This window comes from Cervus canadensis, chromosome 14 (assembly GCF_019320065.1).
Source record: "Cervus canadensis isolate Bull #8, Minnesota chromosome 14, ASM1932006v1, whole genome shotgun sequence".
Lineage (NCBI taxonomy): Eukaryota > Metazoa > Chordata > Mammalia > Artiodactyla > Cervidae > Cervus > Cervus canadensis.
This window is the reverse complement of record NC_057399.1, coordinates 70864985-70892112: the sequence shown is the minus strand read 5'-3', so window position 1 is coordinate 70892112 and position 27128 is coordinate 70864985. Positions and strand designations below refer to the sequence as shown.

At 54.8% G+C, this 27128-nt stretch overlaps 1 protein-coding gene across 1 annotated transcript in view; it reads right to left on the bottom strand.

Annotated features, from left to right (window-relative positions):
• The window catches only part of LOC122453090 (proto-oncogene tyrosine-protein kinase receptor Ret-like), a 52453-nt gene extending 28936 nt beyond the window's left edge, over positions 1–23517 (bottom strand). Inside the window, 2 exon segments of the mRNA XM_043486944.1 lie at positions 1163–1426; positions 23204–23517. Of these exon segments, the coding sequence (XP_043342879.1) occupies positions 1163–1426; positions 23204–23273 (334 nt within the window). The 5' untranslated portion in view covers positions 23274–23517.
• Positions 23518–27128: the final 3611 nt, after the last annotated feature.

The window sequence follows — 27128 nt, the reverse complement described above, 5'->3', positions numbered from 1 at the left end:
CTCAACAATGAAAGCTCAGAGTCCTAACCACGGGACCCCCAGGGAATTCCATGCCACCCCTGCAGAGACACAGACTTCCCCAGCACCTAGAGAGGGGATTTCTGGCAAATTCCATCATGGAGGCACCATAGCAACCCCCGTCCAACCCATCTGGATCTCAGCTGGGGCGGGGGCTCTTCCTGGGCCTTCTATCTTAGCTCTAGGTAAGTGTCCCCCCGCTACATCTACTCCTCCCATATTCATCAGTTCTCTGCTTCTTACTAGCCTGTCCTCTGTTGCTCCAGTCCCCTGCTGTGGTTAATAATTCTCCGTATAAACTTTCTCTGTTCTAATTACTGTGATTTCTCTCCTGACTAGAGCTGGCAGGTGCATGAGGCTGCTCTCCAATCACGAACAGAACAGGCCTCCTATGAAACTCAGACCCTTGGCAAATTTCACTCTGGCAGTACTGTTCACAGCAGAGTGTCTGCCTCTCAGCACTCACAGGAGCTCAGAGCTGGCGTGAGGGTCCAGGGAGGCCATGTCTATAGAGCAAGAGGTGGGGTTGTGATCACCATTTGGTGCCACAAGGCAGAACTCTGCTCCACAAACAACCTCCTCCCAGTACCAGGGTCACACATGGCCTTCACTCCAGCTTGGACCCCTGCTCTGAGAAGCCGTCCAGGCCTTCCTCCTGCTCCACTTTCCTCCCCGGCACCAGGCCCCAGTCCTCACCAGGTGCCAAGAGCAGCCTGCTGCTGATGGTAAGGTGGGCTTTCTGTGCAAACAGCTGCTTCTCCACCAAGTTCCAGATCATCCACTAAATCAAGATCTTGGGATGTCTCTAGCCTTTCTTAACTCTTCTCTCACAACCCCACATCTCTGTTAATCCAACTGGAAGACATTTGGAGCCAGCATGGAGAGAGCCCCTCAAGTCCTCCACATAAGTTCTCCAAAATCCCAACAGCCTCAGGAGGCCTGAGGGTCATCAGTGGTCCTCAAGCTCATCCTGGCTCCCTCACGGGCTGGACAAAGAGGACAGGCCAGCCCCATCTCACTTGCTCCACTCTTACACAGCAGGAGTCGTAGGAGCTGTGTGATGGGCTCTAAGGAAGGACCAGGTGAGGGCAGGGCGGGGTGGGTAATGAGGCATGTGGGGGTGGGGTCAGGGCCGCCCCCTTACTGCGGATGTTGAGCTTCTCCCAGGAGCTGTGGTCCAGGCTCTGGTTAAGGTAGAGAAGCCCCGTGTCCTCCTGGATGCGGACCCAGTCATTCTCGTGCAGCCGCGTGTGGTAGGCGCTGTAGAGGTGCTAGCCCAGGCGGAAGCTGGGCATCTCCTCTGGCACGTCCTGCAGGGCATGGACATAGAGCAGGGGCGTGCCGGCCGGCTGGTCCACGTATAGCTTCTCCCAGTAAGCGTCCCTGGAGAAGTAGAGTCCCAGCGGGGCTGTGGGAGGCAGGGAAACACGTGAGGGAAGGAGGGACTGAGGGACGACCACGGTGCAGAGCCCAGCAGCCCTCCCAGGCAGATCACCTTTCCCAGCGGCCTAACTTCACATTTTAGTAATAGCTTCCTTGTGGGCCAAAAAAGAAAACTTAGGTCTTTCTCATCTGTATTCCTAAGAACATCAACACACAGTTATCTGTATAGCTAAACACTAGCTGCAAATACACTGCTTTAAAACAGAAAAAGGAGGAAGTGAGGAAGCATAAACAGTTGCAATATCATCCTCGATTACCTGAGATAGATAAGCACGTAAACCACTCGGCTTTCACCCAAGCTTCTGAGCAAATCACCTGGAGCCAGAGTTTTGAAGTGTACAAGACGCTGCCAGACAAGCAGAGCAGGCAGGGGTCCCCAAAGATGAACTAGAGCACTTTATAAGTAACAACATTCGTGCATGCTAAGTCACTTCAGTCGTGTCCAACTCTTTGTAACCCTATGCACTATAGCCCTCCAGTCTCCTCTGTCCTTGGAATCCTCCAGACAAGAATACTGGAGTGGGTTGCCATGCCCTCCTCTAAGAGATCTTACCGACTCAAGGATTGAACCTGCATCACTTACACCTCCTGCATTGGCAGGTGGGTTCTTTACCACTAGTTCCACCTGGGAAGCCCCTGTAAGTAACAAAATCTTCATCTAAAGTCAAACATGCTCCTACCATAGTACCGAAAAATTCCACTCCATTTATCTGAGAAAAATGAAAACATATGTCCGTCAAGTGACTTGTTCACAAATGCTGGGGTTATTCACAGAGCCAAGAACTGGGAAGAACCCAGATGTGTTCCAGCAGGTTATCAGATAACAAACCTCAGTCCATCACACCATGGAACCCTATGCAGTTAGGATGGGGCACAAACTATTGATACACACGACAGCCTGGACACATCTCATAGACATCCTGCTAAGTGGAAGAAGCAGCACAAAAGAATCACATGGCACCATTCCAGACTGATTTTAGGTGACAGAAATCAAACTGGGTACCAGCTGGGGGTAGGGGAGGTAATAGACTGGAAAAGCAGGGGGCATATTCTGGGAAACATACATGTTTCATATCTTGATGGGGTGTGGGTCACACAGGGACATCCATTTGTCAACAACATACAGCCAAGATTTGTGCATTTCAACGTATGTAATTGTGGCCTAAATTTATCACTGAGAGGCTGTGGGTAGAGCTGTAAATGCCATGAGGAAGAGGGATGCTGACCATGGCCACGCTGGGTGAACCAATGGGGCACTCATCCTACTACTCTCTTGACTTGGTGTATGTTCAACATTTTGCATCATAAACAGTTATTTTTAAATAGTAAGAAATTTTAAAAAGATGGATAAATGGGCAGGTGATGCTTTAAAAAAAAACTGAAAACCTGCCAATATTCTCTACAAAGCATAAAAAATACTAACACACAAAGCAAACATGAGAAACATTGTACTTGTGTGTGAGCGATTTCTCTTTTCAATCAATTTGTTTCCACCTACATTCTGCTTCTCTTGCAGCCACCAAGATGAGTGGTTGGTCCACTCCACACCAGTGGAAGATACCCTGGGGCTGCCTGGGTCCTTGAAGACACACTTGTGTGTGGGAAACAATCAAGAGCCAACTAGAGTCAGGTGAGGAGAACTGGTGAAGACCTTTTGGATCCCAAAGTGGTGAAACAGAAGAAAACTGGAAGGTTGCCAGCACTGTGCCAGGCTTCCCAAGGATGACTTCAAAGGCAACCCGGCTGGGAATGCCAACTTGAAGTGTGCATTGATTGGGTCCCACCCACCCAGTGTGGGTGCTGCCCTGCCAAACAGGCTGGACCACGGAGCCAGCAGGAGAGGGAGGGAACAGGAAGAGAAACAGAGGGAGAGAGAGGGAAGGAGGGAAAAGACAAATGGGGCTAAGGACAAAGGTAAGTAAGGCAGAGAGGATGGAGGGGAGAGATGCTCTGGCCAGTAGTCAAAGGCTACTGCACACCCGGCACTAAAGACAGAGATGGAAGGAGGGGGCTGCAGGTACGGAGCTGACTTATTAGACCTTCGGAAAACTGCTCCCTAGGAGTGCTGTCCCTGGAGTGGGACCCAGAATCACTGGGTCTCTGCAGGTGAGGTACTGGGAAGGGCAGCTGAACTCCAAGGAGCTGGCCCTGTGCCCAAGTCAGGCTCTGCGTGTGGCCTTCCTGCCCTGCCACCTCTTGGGGGAAGGGATCCACCCAGAGCATCATGCTGCCTGCCATCCAAGGGGGTGGCAGCTCCAGGAGCCCTAGGAAGAAGTCACTCTGGGGAACTCTGGGGAGGGAGCACTGAGACCTGACTTCCCTTGCCGGGGGTCTCACTGGTAGAGACCACGACAGGAGCCACCCACACATGGCTGGATGCCACCCTCCTGTCCCACAGCCTCCCAACTGGCCACGAGGACATGGACTGCCTCTCAGATACACTCAGAGTGTTCATTTCTTCGGGATTTAGTAGCCAACCCTAGCAGGGATGGCTGGCAGCTCAGAGAACTGTGTCAGCCCCAAATGGCCTCAAGACTGGCCTTGATGCTTCTGTGAAAAGGCAGCCAATGGCACTAGCTCGGAGCAGGCCTTTTGCAAGCTGGGCAGAGTGACAGGCCACAGCTGACAGATCCTCCTGCACAGCTAGGATGCACTCCACTGGCTCACGCTTCCTGAGAAGTACACAGTTCGGGGTCCCAAAGAGGACCCTACAGCACTGCTCATACTGCTCTTGTGACAAAGGCAGGAGGGTTCCTGTGGTGTTTCCTCAGCCAACGAGAGGGAAGGGGCAGCTGCTCCCCACCTGTAGTGCACTGAAGCCCCACTGCACTGCCTGGCAGAGTAATAAACCTGGGTCTGCACTCCTCACAGAAATCAGAAGGGCTCCGAGCCCACGGTGGCCCCCTGTCCTGCCCCAGTAAGGCCGGGTCTGGGAAGGCAGATTCAAAGTGGGGGTCAACACCAGACACAGCCCTGCTGCCCCAAAACAAGTGCCTGATTCATAAGCAGCAGCCCAGCTTCCTTTCCCTCCAACACTCCATGAAGGTTGCAAGTCAAAGAGTCTAGGGGGAGCTCTGGGGTGGGCTGTGGGGGGCTGGGGAAGGAGCGCAGAAGCTGATGCTCACAGCCCTGCGGACAGCAAGAGGAGTGGCTTGCTTTTCCCTCCACTGCCACCTTCTCCAGAGGACCTGGCCCACCGCATTCACCCACCCCGCCTCTCAAAGGTGCAGAGTGGGGTGAGCACGGCCAGGTGGACTCACACAGCACGAGGCCAGGCCCCGTGGCACATGGTGACCCTGCATTTTCTTCGCAGCCCCAGATGGAGCTGCTGATGGGATCACTGCTTTGCAAACAGACACCTGGGCAGGACAGAAAGAAAGTTGTTTGTATGCTCGAGGGCACATGTGCAGCCAGCCAGGGGATTGGGATTTGGAGGGCTGTCTTTCCAGCAGCATAGCCCTCACCGGCCTGCTCAACCCCATGTCACATGGTCCAGAACCCACGGTTACTGTGCCCACCCTCCACCCCCACCCCAAGTCCTGGGCAGTGACCGCAAGTCAGGGACACTGGCCTGCAGTAGAAAGCAGCCCCGGAGGGTGCACCATCTTTCGGGAAGGTTGACTTTCTGGCCACAAAGAGAATGAGAGATTTCCCAGTGGCTTGACAGGGTGGTGACCTGGTGGCAGTCCAGGCTTGTGACACCATGCTGGATGGGAAGGGGGCTCTGTGCTGCCAGCCTCCTTCTCATCCTGGCAGAAAGGTGAGCGCCAACCACTAGCGATCTGAGATGCTGCCTTCAGGGCCCCAACCCCAGAGCTGCAGGAGACTCAGTTGGTGGGGAGGGGGGAAGCCCAGGGTGGGTGTGGGTGGGTCCCCCAGATGGCACACAGCCAAGGGCAGCCTGTGTCTGCCAGCCTGCCTGGCCACCAGCTCTCCTTGGTGTGCCAGAGCTCTCCGTGGAGAAGTGAGGTCTGCATTCTGGTCTCCGGAGTACTGTCAAGGATGGTGTGGGACGCCTGCACCCACATCAGCAGAATATCGCGACTTTTGCCTTCTTATTCTCTCAGGATATAATCCCTGTGGCCTCGGTCAGCTGTGCAAGAACTGGCAGCCCTGGGAGCCACCCATGGGGGGTAGGGCTTGCAGATCGGTCTTCTAAGCGGGGGCGAGATGCTCACTCCACCTACCAGGTAGTGAGGAGCAGATCCAGAATAGGGCTCCTCCCCTGGGGCCCCCTTGAGCACATGTACATTCAATGGTCCAGGGGCTGGGAGGTGCCTTGAGCTCCAGGGAGCCCCCACCTCCGAGCTGGTCCAGTCACCACCACACAGACTTCACGTGCAGGATGAGAGCACTGCCTGCTCTCATCTCCGAGCCAGGTCCTACAGGATCCATGTGGGGCCTGGTCTGTTGCTGCCAAAAGTGATTTGTGGGTTGGGCGATGATTGTGAGCAGAAACAGTCTTAAATGCACTTAAAATGCTTCCCAGGTGGTCCCTACTCAGGGCATGGCCGCCTTAATGCTCCTCCTTGTCACAGACACGTTTAGATGGAAAAACACATGGTCCAAGGTAGGGAACGAGGGTGTGGGTGCAGGGCTGGCCTCAGGGGGGTGTAGCCTGGGGAGACCACAGTTCCCCATACTTGGTTTAATGCTCTCCTGTCATTGTCCTAAAATAATTCATAATTCTAGAACAATCTGCATTCTATGGTGGGCCCTACAGATGATGGGGCCAACCCCAGAGGGTGAAGGAGAAGAGCCCGGAAAGGGCCATCAGAGGTGTCCAGTTTCCTGGGGCTGTGCAGCCTCTGTAAAGTTCTAGCCTCCTCTGGGCCTCACTTTCTCTGACTGTGAACAAGAGAAGGGCAGGCTGGGGAGAGGAGGAGCTGGTATAGGCCTCACCTTTGCACAGGTACACGCGGTATGAAGTTCACACTTCCGATTTATAATCACTGGGCAAACCTCTTCACTGCCCCATTAAATAGGTAAGAACACGGAGGCTGGGAGGTGAGAAGACTTCCCATGGTCAAACAGCTGGAGGGTGGGCATCTTGGGGTTTGGACGATGACTAACAAAGCGGCGATGGGACTCAGGAGCAAGGCAGATGCTGGCCCCACCAGGAAGCCCCAGGCCTTGCCAGCTGACCACCCCTCCCTGCTGGCACCGTTTTGCCAGGAAGGGCTTTTTGACCAACCTCTGATGAGAGTCTCCCCTGGAACTTGGGGCAGGTCGACACAGCAGGACTTGTAAAACCTGCCCCACCCACACCTTCCACCCCGAATGCTGCTGGGTGACAGGGTCCTCCCCCAACACCTAGTCCCACGTTTCTGCCTCGACAGATGTTGCCAGCACCACGTGGGGTTCTGGCCCCTCAAGTTGCCCTGGCATCACACCAGAGGGTGAGGAGCTGGGCTTTGCTCTCACAGGAGTGGGGATGGGTCCCACACTGCTCATGACATACCTGCCAAAGGTCCTGGCTGCTGCTCGCATTTGCAGAGACCCCAGGCCCCCTTCATGGCATGTGTGTGTATATGCATGAATGTGTATGCACAGGTATGCAGCAGATGGAAACAGAGACAGGCATGTGGGCCCAAGGCCCCATATGCTCCCACCCTGCCCCACCCCTGCAGGAGAAGATGTGCAACTAACACTCAGTGGGGACAGCGGGCTGTCCTGTTCCAAGGAGGGCCTCCTCCAGCATCTTTACAAGCAGAGCCACCAGGCATGGATAGTCTCATTTGGCACACGCAGTCACCAGCATTTTTGTATCCTGGAAAGGCAGTCTTCAATGCTCCACACCTGGCTGGATGTGTCATTTACTCACATTTGTATGCAGAGAGAAGCAGGCCCAAGTCTCTACTTCACTTTCACTCATTCAACTGTCCACAAGCTCAGCCCTGTGTGAACACTCACACATGAACACTGGTCATACTCGTACACATTCTCAGACCCACACAGAAGCTGTGAGTGCCCTCCTGTGCGGTGGAGAACCACGCAGGTGGACGAGGGTTTCTGGTTGTCATCCCTCACTTCTGCAGCACATTGTGGGGACATCCTGCATGCTCTGCCTCAGTCCATGCCAAATGCACGCAGCCCCTTGGCGCCAATGTAGCCCACGCCCTTGCCCCGCGATCACCTCCCATAGCCCCCAGATGCACCCATCACCAGCCTTTGTGCACCAGCCTCAGCTCCCCCGTGTACTGGAGGGTCACCTCCCGCTGGCCCCCGAGGCTGCAGACCAGTCCTGGCCCCTGCAACCCAGCCAACTTCTCAATATGCAGTGAGCTGTGACCCCACTCTGGGGAGGGAGCCCCTTCCCCAAGCTCCTGCCCTCTGCCTCAGGGTGGCCCACAGCTCTCTTACACTCATCACTGCCGATCAACTCTTATGTTAACCTCCTCTGGTCCAGTCGCTGTGTGGGTGTCTCTGGATTGGACCCAGACTGATACACACATCTCTCTTACACTTAGCATGTCACATGCACATTCTCTCACACTGTTGCAGACCCAACCCCCACCTCCCCCATCTTCTTGCTCATTTAGTGAGACATACCGAGCCTACCCAGTCCTAACTGCAGGCTCACCTCACCAGTGCCCCCTGGTCAGCCCTGGCCATGAGAGGCCATGCACAACTCCCCTGAGGTTCCTTTGACCTCCTTGCTACCCTCGACTGAGGATGTGCTGCCAGTCTGACCATACCAACCCAGATCCAGGCAGGTGCTTCCTAACTGGGCACCCTTGACTAGAGTGAGTGGCAGTCACCGTGGTCATCCCACACAAGGCCCCAGACAACCAATGTCCTAGGACTGCAATGTAAAAGCCAGAATTTGGGGCTCTCAAGAAAAAAACACATGGCAAGATGGTCTGATCTAAGAACTGAGTGGGGTGACAATAGTGCCCACATGTGTGTGCAAGGCAGTACCTTCCCGCAGAATCCACTCACCGGGCAGCCCTGCTCCTGCCTGTGACGAGCACCAGATCCTGCAGATGACAGCTTTATTATGGCCCAGCACAATCTCCTTAACAGACGGTGGTTTCCTAATGCCATCACTTCTGCAGGAACAGGAAGCAGACCTCATGGACTCCTCCCCAGGGACTGCCCCTCTCCCTGAGGGCCAGCTGTCCCTGTGGAGGGTCCCCCTAGCCCCACCGCCCAGACAGCAACTTTTGGCACCATTATCCTCTCCTCGTCCACCCCATGCCCCTCCTCTCATATCCTGTTCACATTTTCTCTTTATTCTAGTTGAATATTTGACATGTACAAGCAGTATATTTTGCAGAACATTTATGTCAAAATAGTGTTCTGCAACAAACACTCATGAACCTGTGGCCAACTTAACTGGACGTTTAGCAACAGTGCTGCCCCTCCCACACGCCCCTTCCACCTCATACACTCACAGAAACATGAATCTGGGTCTTTGTTTCCCTTGCCCCTCTTTTTAAAACACTTTTACCTTATTCTTGAAAGGCACTTCTGCTGGGCAGAGAATTCTGTGTGTGTGAGTGTTCAGTCATGTCCAACTCTTTTGTGACCCCATGGACTGTAGCCTGCCAGGCTCCTCTGTCCATGGAATTTTCCAGGCAAGAATATCTGGAGGGAGTTGCCATTTTCTCCTCCAGGGGATTTTCCCGACCCAGGGATTGAATCTGCATCTCCTGCATTGGCAAGCAGACCCTTTATCAACTGTGCCAACTGGGAAGCCCACTTGGGAAGCCCTGAGACTTCTACAGGACAGTTATTCTGTCCTTCAAAAGCGTGATTCTGCTGTCCTGCTTCTGAGAGGTCTGTACTCAATTCTGATGATTCCCTTCTTGGTTCTCTCTTCTCTCTGGTTGCTTCAGGACCTCCTGTGTTTGGTGCTTTCCTATTTCATTCTGATGAGCCAGCCTGCTCACCCCCATGTGGGTTTCCTCCGTCTCAGCTTATCTTCTAGGTGTTCTCTCCAGAGCATCCTTAAGCAAATGGCAGCCAGTCCCACAGCTCGAATGGCTGCCTCTGGGCCAAGGAATGCCACGTTCACCAGCCCTGACCTCCACCCAAGTACCAGAGACATCCGTACCAACTCGCTCCATCCTCTCCCTCATCTCAGTTCAGCTTAGAGGACCACCTAGCCTCCCTGAGCCCACTCTTTTTTTTTTTTTTTGGCTGTACTGGATCTTAGTTGTGGCATGCAAGATTTAAGTTCCTGGACCAGGACTGAAGCCAGGCCCCCTGCTTTGGGAGCACAGAGTCTTAGTCACTGGACCACCAGGGAAGTCCCTCCTTGAGACCACTCTTGACCCCATAGGCCACTTGCCCCAGAGCAGCCAGGGTCAGTCAGATCATGTCACAATCTGTCTGAAACAACAAACTAGTGAGTGAAACAACAAAGGAATCCAGGAAGGAACAAACTAATACATAAATGGTTTTAAGCACAGAGTGGCGGGGGGAAGGTGGGCGGGAGGTTAACAGCTGGGCACATTTGGAAAACAGTGAGACTTTGGGATAGGAGAGGGGGCAGGGTATCAGAGAGATGGGTGATATCACCTTGGTCAAGACCCCCTGGCTTGGTCTGACAGGCACAGGGAGCCACAGGTGGGTGGCCAGTGGCAGGATGAGTGCAATGGAGCCTCACGGATGCCCCTCCCCACCCCATGAGGCTCACGTGGGGCACACAGCACTCTCTAGTGCACGACCTGCCTGGGTGAGGCCAGAGTTGGCATTGAGCAAAGAAACCCTGAGGACACCTAAGAACAAAATCACTGACCACGGCTCAGGAAATGATGGCCTGGTAACTGAGGAACACTGCCAACTGGGAGACATTAGGCAGAATGACATACACATGCACACACACACATGTGCACTCTCAGGCAGGGTCACCCTGTAGGATGCTCCACACACCCCACGATCTCCATTTTTTGTCCCAGATGGAGGCTGGTTTTGCAAGGGATTGTAATGTAATTTTGGCTTTTTAGGAAAAAAGCACAGGTCAGGAGAACCAGTGCCTATGAGCGCAGAGAGGGCCCTGCAGGCCAGCCCCACTTTGGCCATAAATGGGGCTGATGGTATGCTCAGTACCTCCTGTGTGTGGCCATAAAACCATCACCACCATCACCACCATTACCCAACCACAATCACCACCCCCAGCTACACCATTACCACTACCATGATCACCACTCTCCCCACAAGCACCATCACCTTCACCCCCCTCACCTACACAGCATCACCACCACCATCACTAACTTCACCTGAACTCCAGCCCCCCACTATATTATCATCCCCACACCCTAACCACTACTGACACCATCACCACCCTCCCCACAACCATCACCTCACACCTTCACCCACCAGCTTCACCACTACTGCTGACCATGCCTACACCATCACCACCCACCATCACTCCACCCTCCAACCATCGCCACCATCATCACTCTGCTAGGCATCCAGAGGCTTCCAAATGAAGCAGCTTTGCCAGGTTTGACCCACATAAGATGTGGGAAGAAAGCTGGACTGGAAAGACCCACAAAGCCAGCCCGGGCCTGTCCTGTTCACTGCTGCATTCCCAGAACCTTGCCTGATGCCTGGCACAGAGCAGGCGAGAAGGGAAGGCCTGGGTGGCCCTTTGAGAGCCAGCCACCTCTGTTCACGGGTCCTGGGCTCAGCTTAGATGTCACAAGCCAGTGCCTCCTTGCAGGGAATATGACAGCTTGCCCCAGTCCTCATGCTGGGAACTGAAGCCTCTCTACAAAATCATCAAGAAAACTCTGGCCTGTGCAGGTGTACCCAAAGCTGAACAGCTAAGTGCATACATGGGTGGTGAATACAAGCCAGGGCTAGCTACTTTACTTGGTGCCCAGTGAGGACACTAATCACCATGAGAGCAGCCTCAATTCCAGTCTTAAATTCCCTCTTCCCAAATGCTGCCAGCAGCCCTCAGTGGACAGCCTGTGTGCCACTGTGGCCACAAGGCTGAGTGGCCTTCCTGGCCCGGACTGGGCACACAACAAAGGCCAGCTGGCACAAAGGCCTGGCACACAAGGAGGAGTGAGCAGCCACCCTGGCACACCCTGGATGCCTGGGGCTCTCCACGCTCCTGAGGATTCTGTCTAGTGCAGAGCCCAGGCACCTGCCTGCCTGTCTGGTCAGGGACTTCACACATAGCCCAGCTCTGCAGGCTTTCCCTCCATCATCCCTTCAGACTGAGCCTCATCGTGTGGTCCACGGTGGGCAGGGCAGGCGATCACATGCAGGGGTACTGTGTCTCCCCACACACCTGTCTGCGTGGGCCCTGCCTGGACAGGGTGGCTGGTGGCCTGGAGAGAGGAGGAGAAACCCGAGGACCAGGCCTTGCCTCAGAGGCACCACAGACCTGTACGTACAGGTACATTCCTCCACACGTGAAAAGCTCTGACTTGCCCACCTTACCCGAGCTCTTACTGTAGACCTCAGTCTCCCCGTCTGTTTCCCAATTCTGAGGAAGAGAATTCACTTCTTGCTCTCAGAATGGAACTGCAACCAGGCCTAGGTCTCCTGACAACCCCCTCCTCTGCCATGCCATCTACGTAGTCCTCTGCTGATGGGCAGGAAGGGGTCAGGGTGTGGCTGAAGTTTGGGGTAGTGAGGTGTGCAGACGAGATCTGCAGCCCAGCTGCATGGAGCCAGCAGCCCAAATTCCTCCCTTGTGCCCAGGCCCCAACCTTCTGTTCCCAGAGGCCTGAGGGCCAGGCTGCACCTAGCAGGCACCCGTGGCCACCACCCACATCCCCAACCACCCGGACCAGCTGCAACAGCTTCGCTCAGATGATGGACACTCATGCCCAAATGTGATTTCCCAGCTGCCACTGAGTTACTCACCAGCCTCACTAGCAGTTCCTTCCAGCTTCTATGCAAAGGAAACTGCGAATTAGGTTACAATTAATTTCTTTACCCAGGGCAAAGCCTGACTGGAAAAAGACTGGCCACCCAAGTGGCCTGATGATGACTGTTCTGCAGGTCACCAGGCTCCCTTGGCTCTGGGGTTCCTGTGCTTTGTAACCCCAGCCAACGGCAGGTGTATCAGCCCCGGCCTGGTCAGGTCAGCCCTGGCGACTGGCCAGGACATCCCAGGCTTTGACTCTGCTGCTGCTGCCCAGCAACTGTCCCCCTCTCACCCAGCAGGGCACTATGACTCAGATCTCAACAAATGTGTCACCTCATTGGACCTCCTTGAACAGCCATGGTCCTGCCCCTTTCTGCCCCTCCCCCCAGCACCGGTCTCGCCCAGCCCAGGTTTACCATTAACCAGCAAGGGCTTCCCCGAAGGTTCATCAGGTAAAGAATCTGCCTGCGATGCAGGAGACACAGGTTCGATCCTTGGCTCGGGAAGATCCCCTGGAGGAGGAAATGGCAACCTACTCCAGTATTCTTGCCTGGAGAATCCCATGGACAGAGGAGTCTGATGGGCTACAGTCTATGGCGTTGCAAAGAGTTGGATTTAACTCAGCAAGAGTGAGACTTCTTTATTGGGTTGGCCAAAAAGGTCGTTTGAGTTTTTAATGCATGATATTACAGAAAAACCCAAACGAACTTTTTGGCAAGCCAATGCATTCTTCCCGAGAGGCTCTATTCCAAATGCTTCACGTGCATCACCCTACTAATGGACACGACAACTGCCAGAGGTAAGGACAACTTCTGGTTCCTGTCTTAGAGCAAGGAAACCAAGGCAGAGAGAGGCTACCTTGCCCAAGGCTGTACAGAGTGAGTGAGCCAGGACTTAAGGGTTCTACTCTTAGGTATACATGGCCACCAGGCTCCTCTGCTCGGTGACGGCTGTGCACACACATGTGGAAAAGCCAGGGCACCATGACCTGGGACTCCAGGCCACCCATCCACCTGCTTGCTGACCAGGTGGAAAATGCAACCTAAATAATCCTCCATAGTCTTCTTCAGTCTCCTCAAAAATGCAGGTGCCCTTAAAAGTCTCCTCGTGGAAATTTGCTCTTTCATATCTCAGTGAAACAGAGCAAAGGCCCAGGAAGGCATGAACAGGGGGGAGTTTGCTCGGCCAGCGCTGTCCAACAGGGACAGACATGGTCAAGGCTGCTGAGTGTGCAGGTACCTGGGGATGCTGGGGGCCTGATGTGCCCATGCCCCCTGGACACAGGACTGAGCCTTGAGGGGTCCTTTTCTTTGCTGCTGTTAGATCCTACTATTCGATACCTGGGTTGGGAAGATCCCCTGGAGGAGGAAATGGCAACCCACGCCAGTATTCTTGCCTGGAGAATCCCATGGACAGAGGAGCCTGGAGGGCTAGAGTCCATGTGGTTGCAAAGAGTAGGATACAACTGAGCATGTGTGCGTGCACACGTGCACATGCATGCACGTACACACACACATTTCACCTTCAGAAGTGAGTCTAGATACAAAGGAGAGATTTCAGTGTGACTCGTGAAAGCAGAGAGACAAGTGCAGAGCCAGGCCCAGGCCACGCTCCTTCTCTGTCTTCCTGCATGGCCCACTCAGTGCTCAGCCTCTCTGCGTCTGTTCCCAGCTGTGAACAGGGACAGGGACCCTCCCTGGAAGGGCTGCTGGGACCAAGCACCTACTGGTGGGAGCCAGAGCCACTTCTCCTCTTTTCTCCCTCTCTTTTTTTTTTTTTTTTGCAAAGAACTTGTGGTTTATTAAAGACAACTTGTCGTCAGCAGCATTTATTCAACGAACAAAACAAATGAAAAAATAAAAGCAGACTAACATTCTGACCCTTAGAGTGAGACTAACTGAATTCATTCAGCCCAGTGTCCAGAGTCCTAGGGGCAGCTTCCCAAGGAGGAAGCCTTGGAGTCTCGGGGTCTCTTGGCACCTCCCTTGAGAGTCTTGCCGGGGGGTGGGGGCGTGGAAATTGCCAAGGGTAATTCTTCCCTTTGGAGGAGTTCAGTCTAACCTGGGTATGGTCCCTGTGCTCTTTTGACCTTCATCACAAAGTCAAGGAGAGGACACTGGACCCAGGTCTGCCACTGAGGCAAATCAGATGCAGTGATGCAGGATGGTCCCAGGAAAGAGGAGGGCAGAGGGACAGGCGAGAGGGAATGCACTGGGGTCCTGGTCAGTGTCTGCTGGGTCACAGGCTGCGGCCCCAGCCTCGGGCTGTGAAGGGATCACGCAGGGGCTGACCACCAGCAGACGAGTTCTGGTACAAGGGTGACCCAGGCTGCTGGGAGGATGTGTGTTTCTGCCTCATACTGGTGTGGTGTCTTTACACACTAGTTCTCCCTTACACTCAGTTCTACCACAGAGCTCAGAGCTCCCCCAGCCAGGACCTTCTGGAAAACCAAGAAGGTCCCAGAAGGCAGGGAGAGAGGATGCTGACTGACTCTGGAAGGTCAGGAAGACCATGTCTCCAACCTGCTTCCTCCTTTCCAGCCTTACCCTTCATTTCCAAACCAAGCACTTGCCAACCCGCAATAAATAACCAGGAGTCCGAATAAAGAGCAAAAATCTTCCAGATACTGTGTGGGAAGAGGAAGAAAAAGGGAAGCATACAAAGTCCCAGAAGCATCCACAGGACAGCCTGGCAAGGAGCCGCCTCCTCCCTGACTCCTGAATGAGACCTCCTTGGGCCCACAAAGGCTTCCTGATAACCCCCTAGTCAAGATCTTCCCACCCTGAGCAGGTGGGAACACCTGGTGGAAATTTGATAAAGCAAAGTAAACTCAACAACAAAAGAAGGTCCACCCAATTGAAACAGGGGCAAAATAGTTGCTTCCCCAAAAAAGATACAAATGGCCGAGAAGGAAGTAAAAAGACTCTCAGCATCACTGATAATTAAGAAAAAGCAAATCAAAACCATAGGTGAGGACACTGCTTGTATCCAAGAAAATTGATACAATTTAAAAATATAAACAGAAACTAACATGTGTTGGTGAGGATGTGGTAAAACTAGAACTCTCACACACAGCTGGTAAAATTGTAAAATGTTTCAGTTGTTATCAGAAAATAGCTTGGCAGTTCCTCAGAAAAGAGCTTGGCAGTTCCTCAGAAAAGTTGAAATTATCACATGACCCAGCAATTCTACTCCAAAATAAACACCTAAGAGAACTGAAAACAGGGATTCAAACAGATACTCACACAAAAATATCCACAGCAGCATTATTCACAAAAGTCAAAAGATGTAAACAACCCAAATGTCCACCAAGAGATGAATGAATAAATAAATGTGATACATGTTGCATTGGCCCTAAAGTTCATAAACCCAAACAAACTTCCTGGCCAACCCAATACATGCAATGTAATATTACTCACCCTTAAAAAGGAATGAAATACCAATACATGCTACAACACGGATATACCTCCAACCAAGTAAAAGGAGCCTGATACAAATGAAAGGTCAATTTATTTTAAATATCCAAAATAGACAAGCCCATAGAGACAGGTGCAGAGTGGCAGTTACCAGGGGCTAGTGTGGGGGGACTAGGCGCACTGCCTAATGGGTATGGGGTTTTCTTTGGGGGGTTAACAATAATGTTCTGGAACTACACAGGGGTGATGAATATGCAATGCTGTGAATGTACTAAATCCCACTCAACTGTTCACTCTAATTTTGTTATGTGAATTTCATACCTCAAAAGAAGTGAATTTTAATTGTTTACCACCCTGTTCTTCCCCCCATCTCCGCAGGAGAGACCACCCTGGAAGAGGCAGGGGCACAAGTCCAGAGCGGACCCCAGGAGCCTGCACAGGTGCCCCAGTGTGCATCCCACGAAACCACCATGCTCTCCTCTGCACACCGGCTTCTCTCACAGAGAAAAGGACCCTGTGATGGGGTTCCAGCCTGTGGAAATGGGCAAAGAGCCCAGGGCCCTACAAACCCGGCTCCTCAGAGCTCTGGGCCCCTCTTGTGCACACAGTCAGGTGTGGAGTGGCTGCCAAGGGCAGGGGGCGGGGAGCAGGAGACAAATGAACAGTGTTGAGACGTTGAGACTGGGGGTTTCTGTCACCCCCAAGTTCATAGTCTTTCCTGCTCACATAGGTACAGGGGATAGGTGGCTGCAGAAGAAGATTCAAGAGGGTCCCAGCGGAAACTTCTCAAGGCTCTGTGGAGTCACATGTGTGATCTCCTGTAAAGATCCCCTGCAGGTGCCAATCTGATGAGGAGGCTCAACCCAGTGGCAAAGCATGTGCTCACAGCACAGAGTACACGGTCACCTTGCACCCATGTCATGGCCAAGAGGTGGCGGAATGGAGTGCTGATTCCATCCTTTCTCCTTCCCAGAAAGAAAAAAAAAGAGCATCAGATGCACCATGGGCAATGCTGGAAAGGCAGGATAGGGGAGGAGGGAAGGAGAAAGCACACTCTGAACCAGCCCCCCAGCTTCTGGGTCTTTCCCTGTTTCACCGTATCTGTGTCTTTGACTGTTTCAGGGGTAGAAAAACTTGAGAAAGAAACTCCATAAACTCTTTCCCTCCACTCGGACTCCCACCACCACGCTGTGCACCCCAGATCGCCCCCCACCCCCACACCTGTCTCACTCTCAGGTTCTGGCACACAGAACATATATCTTCCCAAGCATTTTCCAGGCTGTTAGTTAAAGCTTAGGAACTTATAGTTTTTCTTTTCCTTTTTTTTTTTTTTTTTTTAATTAAAGCTTAGGAACTTACATGGTTTCTTTCCCCCTTTTGCTAAGACTAAGAACCACTGGAGTTTTCTGGCAATCCCATAGGCAGGAATGGGGGACTAGAACCAGTTCTGATGTCCATTATCTCACCAGAGAGGTTCTGACTGTTTCAGAAGCCAAATTGTTTCTTCAATCACAGGGCAGTCAGAGCTGGTAATCAGGGCACAGCTTGGAGCTCTGCCTCCCTCTCCCGGCCACCCTGCCCCTTAGATACTTCTCTGGAGCCCAGGGCCCTGTGGAACCCAGACAGTAGCTCCCAGGTCAGAAGAGTGAAGGCTTAAGATGGGGATAAAGTAAAGTCCCAGTACCTGAATCTGGGGGCAGTGGGCTGGGGCCCCCAGGACGTGGGTCTGCAGGGGCAGGGGTGTCTTCCCTGAGTGGGTCCCAGAACTGATCCCTGCCTGCCACAGAGGCCCCCAGTCCCACTAGGTATCCTTGATGTCATGGAGAGCCTGCATCGGCCGGACCAACAGGTGGGCACACACCTGTCCAGGTGCACAGGTGACCTTTCTACAGTGGTGCCTTGGCTGCTATACTCTGTGGAGCCGCTCACCAGGCAAAAGCAAACAGAGGTGTTTGCTCAGGGCTGGCCACCTGCTCTCCTTGAGGGCCCAGGTGGTGCCTGATCTGCCTTCCCCAAGCTCCTGCTGGCGTCATCACACCCACAACCACGCTTTCTAGGGGGTATCAGTTCTACCTCCCTGCTCTCTCTCGCCCCACCCTACCTTGCCCAGGGTCTTGCAGTGGACAGCTGATAGGGCCACTGGCTTTCAGGCTCCAGCCTCAGGGACAGGTGCCAGGGGCTCCCACAATTACCCAGCTGTGAGGCCAGAGCTTGATGGAAGCCCAGGTCTCGTCTGGTCCAGAGCTTGGGAAGGCGGATGGTGGGAGGATTGGGAGGTGAAGCCAGGCAGGAAGTGGGCCCCGTCCACAGGGGCTCCCAGGGCTTCAGCCCAAAGAGGACAATACCCTCAGGTCCTCTCAGGTATGGCGGAGCTCTGTCTTGGGAGCCACAGCCTCCCTTGAGCATGGGAACACGGGGGTCGGGGAGGGGGACCTGCGCTGCCAGTCCGCTGCTCTGGGGTAGGGAGGGAAAGCCATGTGGGCTCTGGAGGCCTGAGTCTTCATACCCCTTCAAGCCCCTCTGAGACTACCCAGGTCATGGCCCTGGGTGATCTCTCTGAGTCACACCAACCCCCCAGTCTTCCAGGAGCTGAAGCATGCCCACCCATAAAGCATAGCACTCTGCCCTTGAAGACCCAGGGGAAGCAAGTGAGAAGGCAGGAGGGAGGGAGGGAGGGGGATGTCCTCCACCGCCTTCACACCCTGTGGCCCAAGCCCAGAAGGGCCCCTTTCCTGCCTGGCAGCCCACCATCCCTGCTTCCACCCGGCCCCACAGCCTGCCTTCTGCCATGCACTTCCATTTGATATCACACACACACATTTGAGATAAATGACAGCTTGGCGCTTCCTTTACTGCCCATTTCTCCTACATGGAGATAGCTCTGAGGTCAAAGTCACCTTCTGCATTCTCCCCGGGTGCACCCCTAGTCCTGGAGAAGCTGCCTGGGTGGCAGGTGGTCCCTCGGAGCGTGTATGTGGGCTGCTCACCAGTACTGTTATTGTTACTATTAAGTCACTCTCTCAGAAAAACAATTGCAGAAACCAGGAGGAAGAAGAGAAAGAAATGAAGAGGAGAAGATGAGGGACTGGAGCCTGAACACAACCCCCACAGGAGGAAGTGTCCTCCCCCACATCCACAGGAAGGGGGTGGGTCTCCAGAGTGGAGACTAGCCACTTCTTCAGGATAGAAGGAAGCAATACCGCTGTTGGGGGGCACTTCTCCAGCTCTGCCTCTTTCCTGGGGAGCCCAGTGGGCACTTTCTTCTCCCAGAATGTCCTGGAGTCCAGGTAAGGAGACACAGTCATACCCATGTGCCCTGAAGCCCAGCCCCTGCCCTCCCCCACTCCTCAGCACAGTGGCTTCTGTCAGGTTCTAGGTCCCCAGGCAGAGGCGGGTACAAGGGTCACACTCTCAGCCTACACCACTAGCACGCTCCCTCCCCTGGGGCCAGTTATGACAGGATCCCACCTGGAGGCAGTTCCTGGACCTGTAGGACTCCCAGACATCAGCTACAGTAGCAGTCCCATCTGAGAATCAGCCAGAGTCCTGCGGGCTCCTGACTCAGGTGTTGGGGAGCATGGCAGCACACTTCCGTCCCAGACCCAGGCCAGGCTGTCCCTCGGGCCCCTGGAGCACCCCACCAGAGGGTGACCAGTGGGTGAGCAGACTCAGGGCCACCTTCCCCACACCCATCCCCGGACTCCTCCTGAGCCCTGTTGCAGGTCCCCACCACCGCTGGCCCAGAGGAGGGGCTTGCTGAAAACCAGAGGACCAGGGCCACAGAGTCATGAAGTCCTCTTCACGGGCTCAGGTACACGGGCTGTGGGAGCCTCAGTTTTCTTACCTATGAAATGGGAATACAAGGCCACATCCCTCAGGGTTTCAGGAGGATACAGTGAGTAGCAGACAGGCGGTGCTGAGCACAGGATCAGCATGCTGTGGGCCCCCTGGGGTGGCTGTTGCTGGCATCACCTTATCCAGTTAAGACCAATAGGCAGAGGGCACCTCTTTTGGGTCACAGGGGGAGAAGCCCTCAGGCAAGGCAGCAGTTTCCTGCCCCCCCCCACTTCCGCTTGGCACCCCATACTTCAGGTTAACAGATCCCATAATTTTTCATTTGTTTTCTCCTCCCCTGGCTAAAAGGCCATTAGCACCCCATTAGGTAAAAGAATCCCATTTTCTTCACACCACCAAGGAAACAGTGATTTACTTAGCCATCCTTAATGCAATTCTGCAGAATAAAGGCAATTTTGCAATGGTCTCAATAAACTTCCCCATTTGCTCTCTGCTTGCAGACCCTACTCTTAGGAGCCTACCAGCTGACCCAGCCCCTTGCTCCCTCAGAAGGCTGGACTCTGCTAGGGCCCAGGACAGTCAGTGTGGAGCGCAGGCAGCTCTCAGAGGCCAGAAGGGCTTAGGGGGACCCAGGTGAGCCTGATGAAGCACACCACCACTCGTCCCTGGCCAGAGAGGGAAGGGGCAGAAAGAGAAACAAAGAGGTCGGCAGAGCAGTCTTCCTGGCTGAGGGGCTGCGCTGGCACCTGCTGGTCCCAGCAAAAGTGGCACACCCAGGTCCAACTGCAGAGGGGCAGGGCCCACAGCCTGGAGAGCAGGCTGGAAGTCATGGCCAGTACTGGGAGTGAGAGGCCCCAGGGGCGTGCAGGCACAGGGGGCAGGTCTCTCCTTGTGGGCAGAGGTACTGAGCAAAACAGGAACCCAGAAGCCAGGCCAGGAAGATGGGAGGTGCGAGGCCTCATGAGGAAGAGCAGGGAGAAGGTGCTGGGTGAGCAGTCAGCCTGAGACATTCAGGGAGAGCCCTGGAAGCTGGGAATCAGTCTCTTCATCCATGCCACGGGGACATCTGTACCTGCACTGGAGCAGTAAAACGCCACACACTCTTCTGAGAACAACTTCTAGATGGGTCCAGGATGCCCCAGGTGGACAGGCTGTGCCCCCTGAGTGTGAATAGGGAGGAGCAGGTGTCCCTGTGTATACACGCAGGGGTCGCAATGTGTGGGAGTAGCAGGGAGGGGGGCTGGGTTTCCCAGATAAGGGTGTAGTGTGAGGGGCCGAGCATGGGTGTGAGTGTGTCCACAGGCCTCATGATCACATATCCTTGAGAAAGGGCAGTGGTGTCTCGGTGATCACCAAGAGTGAGCATGAGAGTGTGTGAGCATGGATTCAAGAGTGTGTGTGTGTGCCCATGTGTGCCCTCACACAGATACCAGAGTGTGGGTGAGGAGTACTGCCCTACTCTGGGAGTCTGTGTCTGGGATGGCGCCTTTTTCTGAAGGCGTGTGAATTCTTACACAATGAGAGTGTGTACACATGGAGAGGGGCACACACTAGGGGTCTGGTGATGTCCTATGACCTTGGTCTGAGCACCCCTGAGCCCTCTAGCCCATCCCTGCCAGCCCTGAGGCAGTGCTTTCCTTCCCCAACACTGGGGTCCAGGCCACTGCCGCTCCATCTGGTTGCCTCCCTACCCTGCCTCTCATCAGTCATCCAGCACAGAAGAGAGCTTCCGGTCTGGGGGAGGTAGGTCTAGGCCAGCAGGGAGGGCTTTCATCCCCTAGAGACCCAGCCCATACCCCAGGTAAGAGGCACGGCCACTGAAGGGCTGCATCCACAAGGGGCCGCCCTGAGGCCGGGCTACTCCCAGCCTGGGTGAGTCCCGGAGCAGTGGCCCTGGCTCACTTGCGGCAGTCTGGAGCGCCACACTGAGAGAGCTCCAGAACTGCCACTCTGAGTAGTGTGCCCGCAGGCCTCTCCAAACGCCCAGCTGTCTCCTCCTGAGTACCGCGGGGCCACCTCTCCACTCTCAGTGTCGTCAATCAGTTTCTTACTCAGCCTGTTGGAAGAGTGGGTGGGGCAGGAGACCTGCTTTCCCTGGATTGGAGGGCCTTTCTCCCACCACCCAACTCCTTAAGTCCAGGCTGTGAAAAAGCCACTTGCATTCCTACCAAGTGTCACAGGTCCATGCTAGCAGCCCCGCTCCCAGTCCAGTCCTCCTAGCCTCAGCTGGACACCTTGGCTAAGCACAGGAGAGGCATGGGAAGTCCTCTTCTAGGTTCTGAGGCCACCAAGTCCACCCTGGCTTCGGCCTCTCACCTGATCACCCGCCCATTACTACAAAGTTGCAACGCAGAGTTACAAGAGATCTTCTGAAGGCCTTGTCTGTGTTTACTTCTGCGGAGTCTTCATCCTTCTTCTGTCTGTTTCCGCCTCACAGCACCCTGACCCCAGACTCCCAATGCTTCCCCCATTCTTCCCCGGGGCATGGGAAGGATTTCTCCCCTGCCTTTCCTGTGATGGGCTGGGGGCCCATCCTAGTGTAAGTATCTGACTCTTGAGTTTAGGATCCAGTCATACAAATGAAACCTTGGGCAGGCCTGTGAACCCACCGTCTGTGCAGGACCCAGGGCCAGAAGCAGGGAACCACTCACTGCCTCTTGTATTCCCAAAGGCTGAAGGGAAAGGTGGGGAAGGGTGGTGGGGGCTACTCTCAGAGGGAAATTTAGTACATACATATAAGTATTTAAGAAAAAGAAATCAGGGACAATTTGAGAGAAACTAAAATTTGTGGCCACGGGGGGCGGGGGGTAAGGAGCAGATTTCACAGCCTTGGGGTTCATTCATCTGTTGAGAGTTTTGGAGGTGGGGGCAGTGACCAGCCTCTGCAAAGCCACTTCGAATCCTCCCAGCACCGATGCTGACAACACACAGCCCTACTCCACTCCAGGATGGTAAAAGCGCTTGGTGCATGTTGGCCCCGAACCGTCAAACGGTGCCAAAGGCTGCACCTTCAGGTACCCCTGTGGGGCAGCAACAGGGGACTCTAAAGAAGTGGGTGGGACTGGAGCCAGGGCCGGTGGCGCTGGGCCAGCCTGAGCGGGCCCTCGAGGGCAGCCTCCCTAAAAACCACAGGCTTGGGGGATTTTTAAGAAGTAGGGTGGCAAAAACTCACAAGGAAAAGCAACCGTTTTAAAAAGATCAGATCCCCTCCGCTCTCACCTGAGAGAGGATATCAGAGCTGGAGGAGAAACGCACCGACGTGGAGTGTGACAAGGAAACCAAAATGGAGCAATCGTTTACAGAAACACAACTCCTCCTGCCCCAGTGGCAGGCTTTTTAGGGCTACCTTACCCGTCCTCCCCTACCTGCACCAAAACGCCAACAAGATCCGCTTGGTTCGCCCCGAGACGCTGCTGTGGCCCGAGGCGCAACCAGGCAGGCGAGCGTGGCTGCGACTCGGGCCCTGGGCACAGGCGCCTGGCCCGTGTCCGGCTCCGGCCGAGACCCACCCAGCCTGGGGCCCGAGGCGCGCTGCCCGCCACACCACCCCACTCCCAGTGGAGCCCAAGTGGCCAGTAACTGCCTGGCCCGCTGCCCGCCGTGAACAGAAAGGCATTTTCAAACGCGTCCACTCCACCGCACGGCTCCAACTTCACCCCGGCCGCTGCGGGCACCAGTCCTCGACAGAACTCACCTTCCCCGAGCAGGGGCAGCAGCAGAAGCAGCAACCTCAGCCCCACGGCGCTGGCCGTCGCCTTCGCCATCGCCGATGCACGCTGCGGCTGCGGCGAGAGGGACGCTTCCTTGGGCTGGGGGGCTCAGCAGCGGGGTGCGGCGCTCAGCACCGCCCGTCCTGGAGCGGAGGACGCAGTGAACACTGCGGGCACCGAGCGTCGGGGCGCGGGCTCCAGGGCACTCTCCGCAGCTGTGCTCGGGGCTCGGAGCACATGACTGAGGAGGGGAGGGCGCGGGCTGCGCACGAGGCGAGAGCAGGGGCGGGGCGGGGCAGTGAGGGCGGCGTGGTGGGGGGGGGCGGAGTGGCGGGGGGGCGGGGCCAGGGTGCGGAAGTAAAGGCGGGGCGCCGGGTACCTCCCCAGGCGATCCCTGGTGCGCTTACCCCAGGGCGAGGGTTAGTAGACCAGAGCCGGACGCGGGGTGCAGGCCGGGCGGGGCACGAGTAGGGGCGAGGTGCGGGGTCCGGGTACCGGCCTGGCAGCCGCAGCCCCAAGCCGTGCACCTCCGCACGCACAGTCACTCTTCCTCAGCCTGTGCGCCCTCTCGCTGTCTCTGCGCTTCGACCTTCCCTGCCGCCCAGAGAGGGCAGGGAAACCAGGCGGGGATGCGGATTCTGGGCGGACTGGCTGGAAGTGAGCCGGAAGGGACCTGCAGACCAGGCAGGTGCCCCGCCTCCAGGCTCCGGGCACGGGCGCATCCTCCGCCATTTCGCGGAGGGGGGAGGTGCGGTGGGTGCGCGGCCTCTCTGGCGGCCGAAGGTGGGAGGAGGGGAAGAGCCCCCGCGAGGGACCCTGAGCCGGCGCCTTCTGTGCACTCCAGGGGTGCGCCTGGTGAGTGGCTTCTGTAGTCCCTCTGGGGGTGTCCTAGCGTTAGTTTGTGAACCCCTCTTTAGGACTGGTCCAGCCAATGAAAACAGGGATCTGACCGGGCACACCTTTCAAAGAGACCTGGAGCCAGCGTTAACGGAATGCTTGGAGGGTAATACCCTTTCCCCCCCACCACACATTAGAGTTCTTAGGATGTGGGGCTGACAGGGTAGCAGAGCAAGTAACAAGAAGGAACTGGAGCCCAAAAGAATTTAATTTTTGCACCAAGAAATGATGCCTATAAACACATCTGATACTAAAGAGGGAAGACTCTGGGTCCCTAACATGGGAGGTCCTGGGGTGAGGGGGGAGGTGAGTACTAGGCTCCTGTGGGAAAAGTCCACTGTTCTCCTCCCCCCTCCCAGCTGCCTTTTGAGGTCTGGCCCCCACCAGGGCACAGAGGAATGGGATGCACATGGGAGCTTGGGGTGGGAGGATCCCAGGTCCCTAGGCCTGAGGTGCCCCTATTTCAGGGTCTTTTCTTCCTGCTGTGCACAGAGCTGCGCCCTCCTGCCTGGCTGAGCTCAGAGCTGAGTAAGAGCTGTGCACATCACTGCAGATATGAAGTCAAAGTGAAGTCACTCGCCATGAGGAGGAGGAGCTGCCGAGACAGGCTGGCTGGGGGCTCTGCCCCCTGAGATGTCCAAGCCAGCCTGTTGGCAGAAGGCCAGGGCACAGTGCTATCAGCTCAGGAGAGCCACCCTGCGGCCACCAGACCTTATGTTGCCTGCCTCACCCTCCCAGGGCTTCAGGCTCTTGGACATCTGGGGCTGGAGTTGGCTGTGGGGGATTCCCCTGGGTGTGGGCGAGCTACCTCTGGTGCTAATAGTAACCACCAAGGCTGAGCTGCTCAGGCCTGTGCACAGCGAAGGGACCTGAGTTAGGAAGGGAGATCCCAAGAGAGACTTCTTTGTTACACACAGACTTCTGTGACAGGAGGATGCAGAATGAAGAGGGGTGGCCTGGTGCATTCTTTCCAACTGGCCCCACCCTTGTGGAACTGCCCCAGCCAAGCCTTGGCTAACACTGGTCAGGCCGGATGTCCAGTCGTGCTCTGGGTGACCACCTCAAGGGCCCATTGGACACTGTGCTCCTGCCTGATCCCCTCAGGCCCTTCCACTCCTTCCCCACCACCACCCTTGGGGGTCTTGAGAGGACATCTAAGACTATGGTGGGGGTATTGCCTTCTTCTTAGAAAAAAGTCCAGGGAGCCTCCTATGTGTAGTTTTATCCCCGTCTGTGTATGTACACATGTATGCATGAGCATATACCTGTGTCATGTGCAGGACACGGATGTACACTCGCCCCCATGTGTATGCCCAGAGACCTGACCAGATAATCATCTAGGAGAGGGCAGAGGTGAAGCGTTGGGCTTTCTGGCCTTGGGTCCTGCATATCTATGAGACCCCCATGAGTCCCAGACAAGGCCCATCTCCACCAGGAGGCCTGACATCAACTCTTTGCCCCAGTCACCCTTCCATGGGCCACCCCAATGGAGTTGTTTTTCTCCTCTGAATTTCTGGCCCCACCTTGCTCTTTTCCCTTCCTTCCTCTGTTCTTCCTTTTCCTCCCTTGCCTGCTTCCCTCCCTCTTCTCTGGAAGAATCTCTTCTCCATTCCTCCCCACAGCACAAGAACCAGGCTAGCTGCATCACTGGGGCCTTGGGGTCTTCATCATGTACTAGAACATGGAAGTAATAATACAGTAACTACCTGGCAGTGCTGTGAGGCTGAACCCAAATGAAGCTTTGACAGAATCAGCACTGTTTCTGGTTGTCTAGAAAATGAGCTTTTTTTTTTTTTTTTTGCTCTTCTTCCAGGGGTCCTCTAAAGTCCAAGGTGCTGTCTGGATGTTAGGCTGGGGGCAGTGACCTGGTGTGAAGGTTGCAGGTAGGCTCTGAGTTGTATCGAAGCCATCTCTCTCTGGTCTGTGTGACCTCAGCATGTTTGCAACATCTCTGGGCCTCAGGAAAGCAGAGCTCTCTCCCTTTAGGTGCCTGAGGACAGGTGAATCCGAGGCAATGGGCAGGAGCTGTCCTTGTTATCACTGGTTCCCGTCAGCTGTGGAAGCTGAGCTGAGGCAAGAGTGGTCGGTGGACCTAGCTCAGGTAGCCCAGAACACAGGTGACCCCTAAAACGGGCTGTCTGCTGCCCCAGCTCTGGCTTCCCACCTGCACAGGTAACAAGTCACACCTGCATGGGGCTGGCAGCCAATGATACCAGCCTGCAGGAGCCAATGCCTGTCTCCAGCCCTCCCCACAGGACCTACAGCTTTCTCAGTGGAAGGAGAGAGAGCCCTAGAACCCCAGAGTCCTCTTTGCCGCCGCAGCACTTATCTGAGCATGTAATTACACATTCGGGAGTGGTGGGTTGATTTCTGCTCATACCTCACCCAGGCTTTGGGGGCTTTGCTCACATCAAGTCCCCAGCCCAAGGGTACCCCTGGCTGGAGACCACTGGAACCTAATGGGGCCTCAGGCCTGGCAGTGCCTGCCTCTTGCCTCAAGGACACCAAAGAGAAGGACTGACCTAGCTTACAAGCAAGCCATAGCAGTAACAGGGAGCTCGAATTGGCCAGTCCAACAGGTATGACCTGAATGCTCTTTAGAAAAAACATCTCCCAGGGCAGTTTCATAATCTGCCTCGTAATGCAGATTTAGACAAGTTTTTACGAATGCACTTTTTAAAATAGGTCTTAATGGATCCTTTGCAGTAGTTACAGCCCATTGTGTAAATGCAAACAGAAGGTTTTTTGAAAACATGTATTATTGATCAGAAAGGCAGCAGCAATTAGAAGCCAGTATGTCATGTCATTCAATACACACTTCCTATACAGTCCTGCTTGTGCTCATTCATAACTTTCTGACAAATTATCCTGTCACTGGGAAGCCTTTTCTTTTCCCTTTTGCTTCTAGAAGCAAAGGCGAACCTCTCCATCAGTTATTAGCTAGAGGTGAATGAAAAATTAAGCTTACCTTTACCATCACAAAACCTATTTATGAATTCTCCAGTTTCCAGA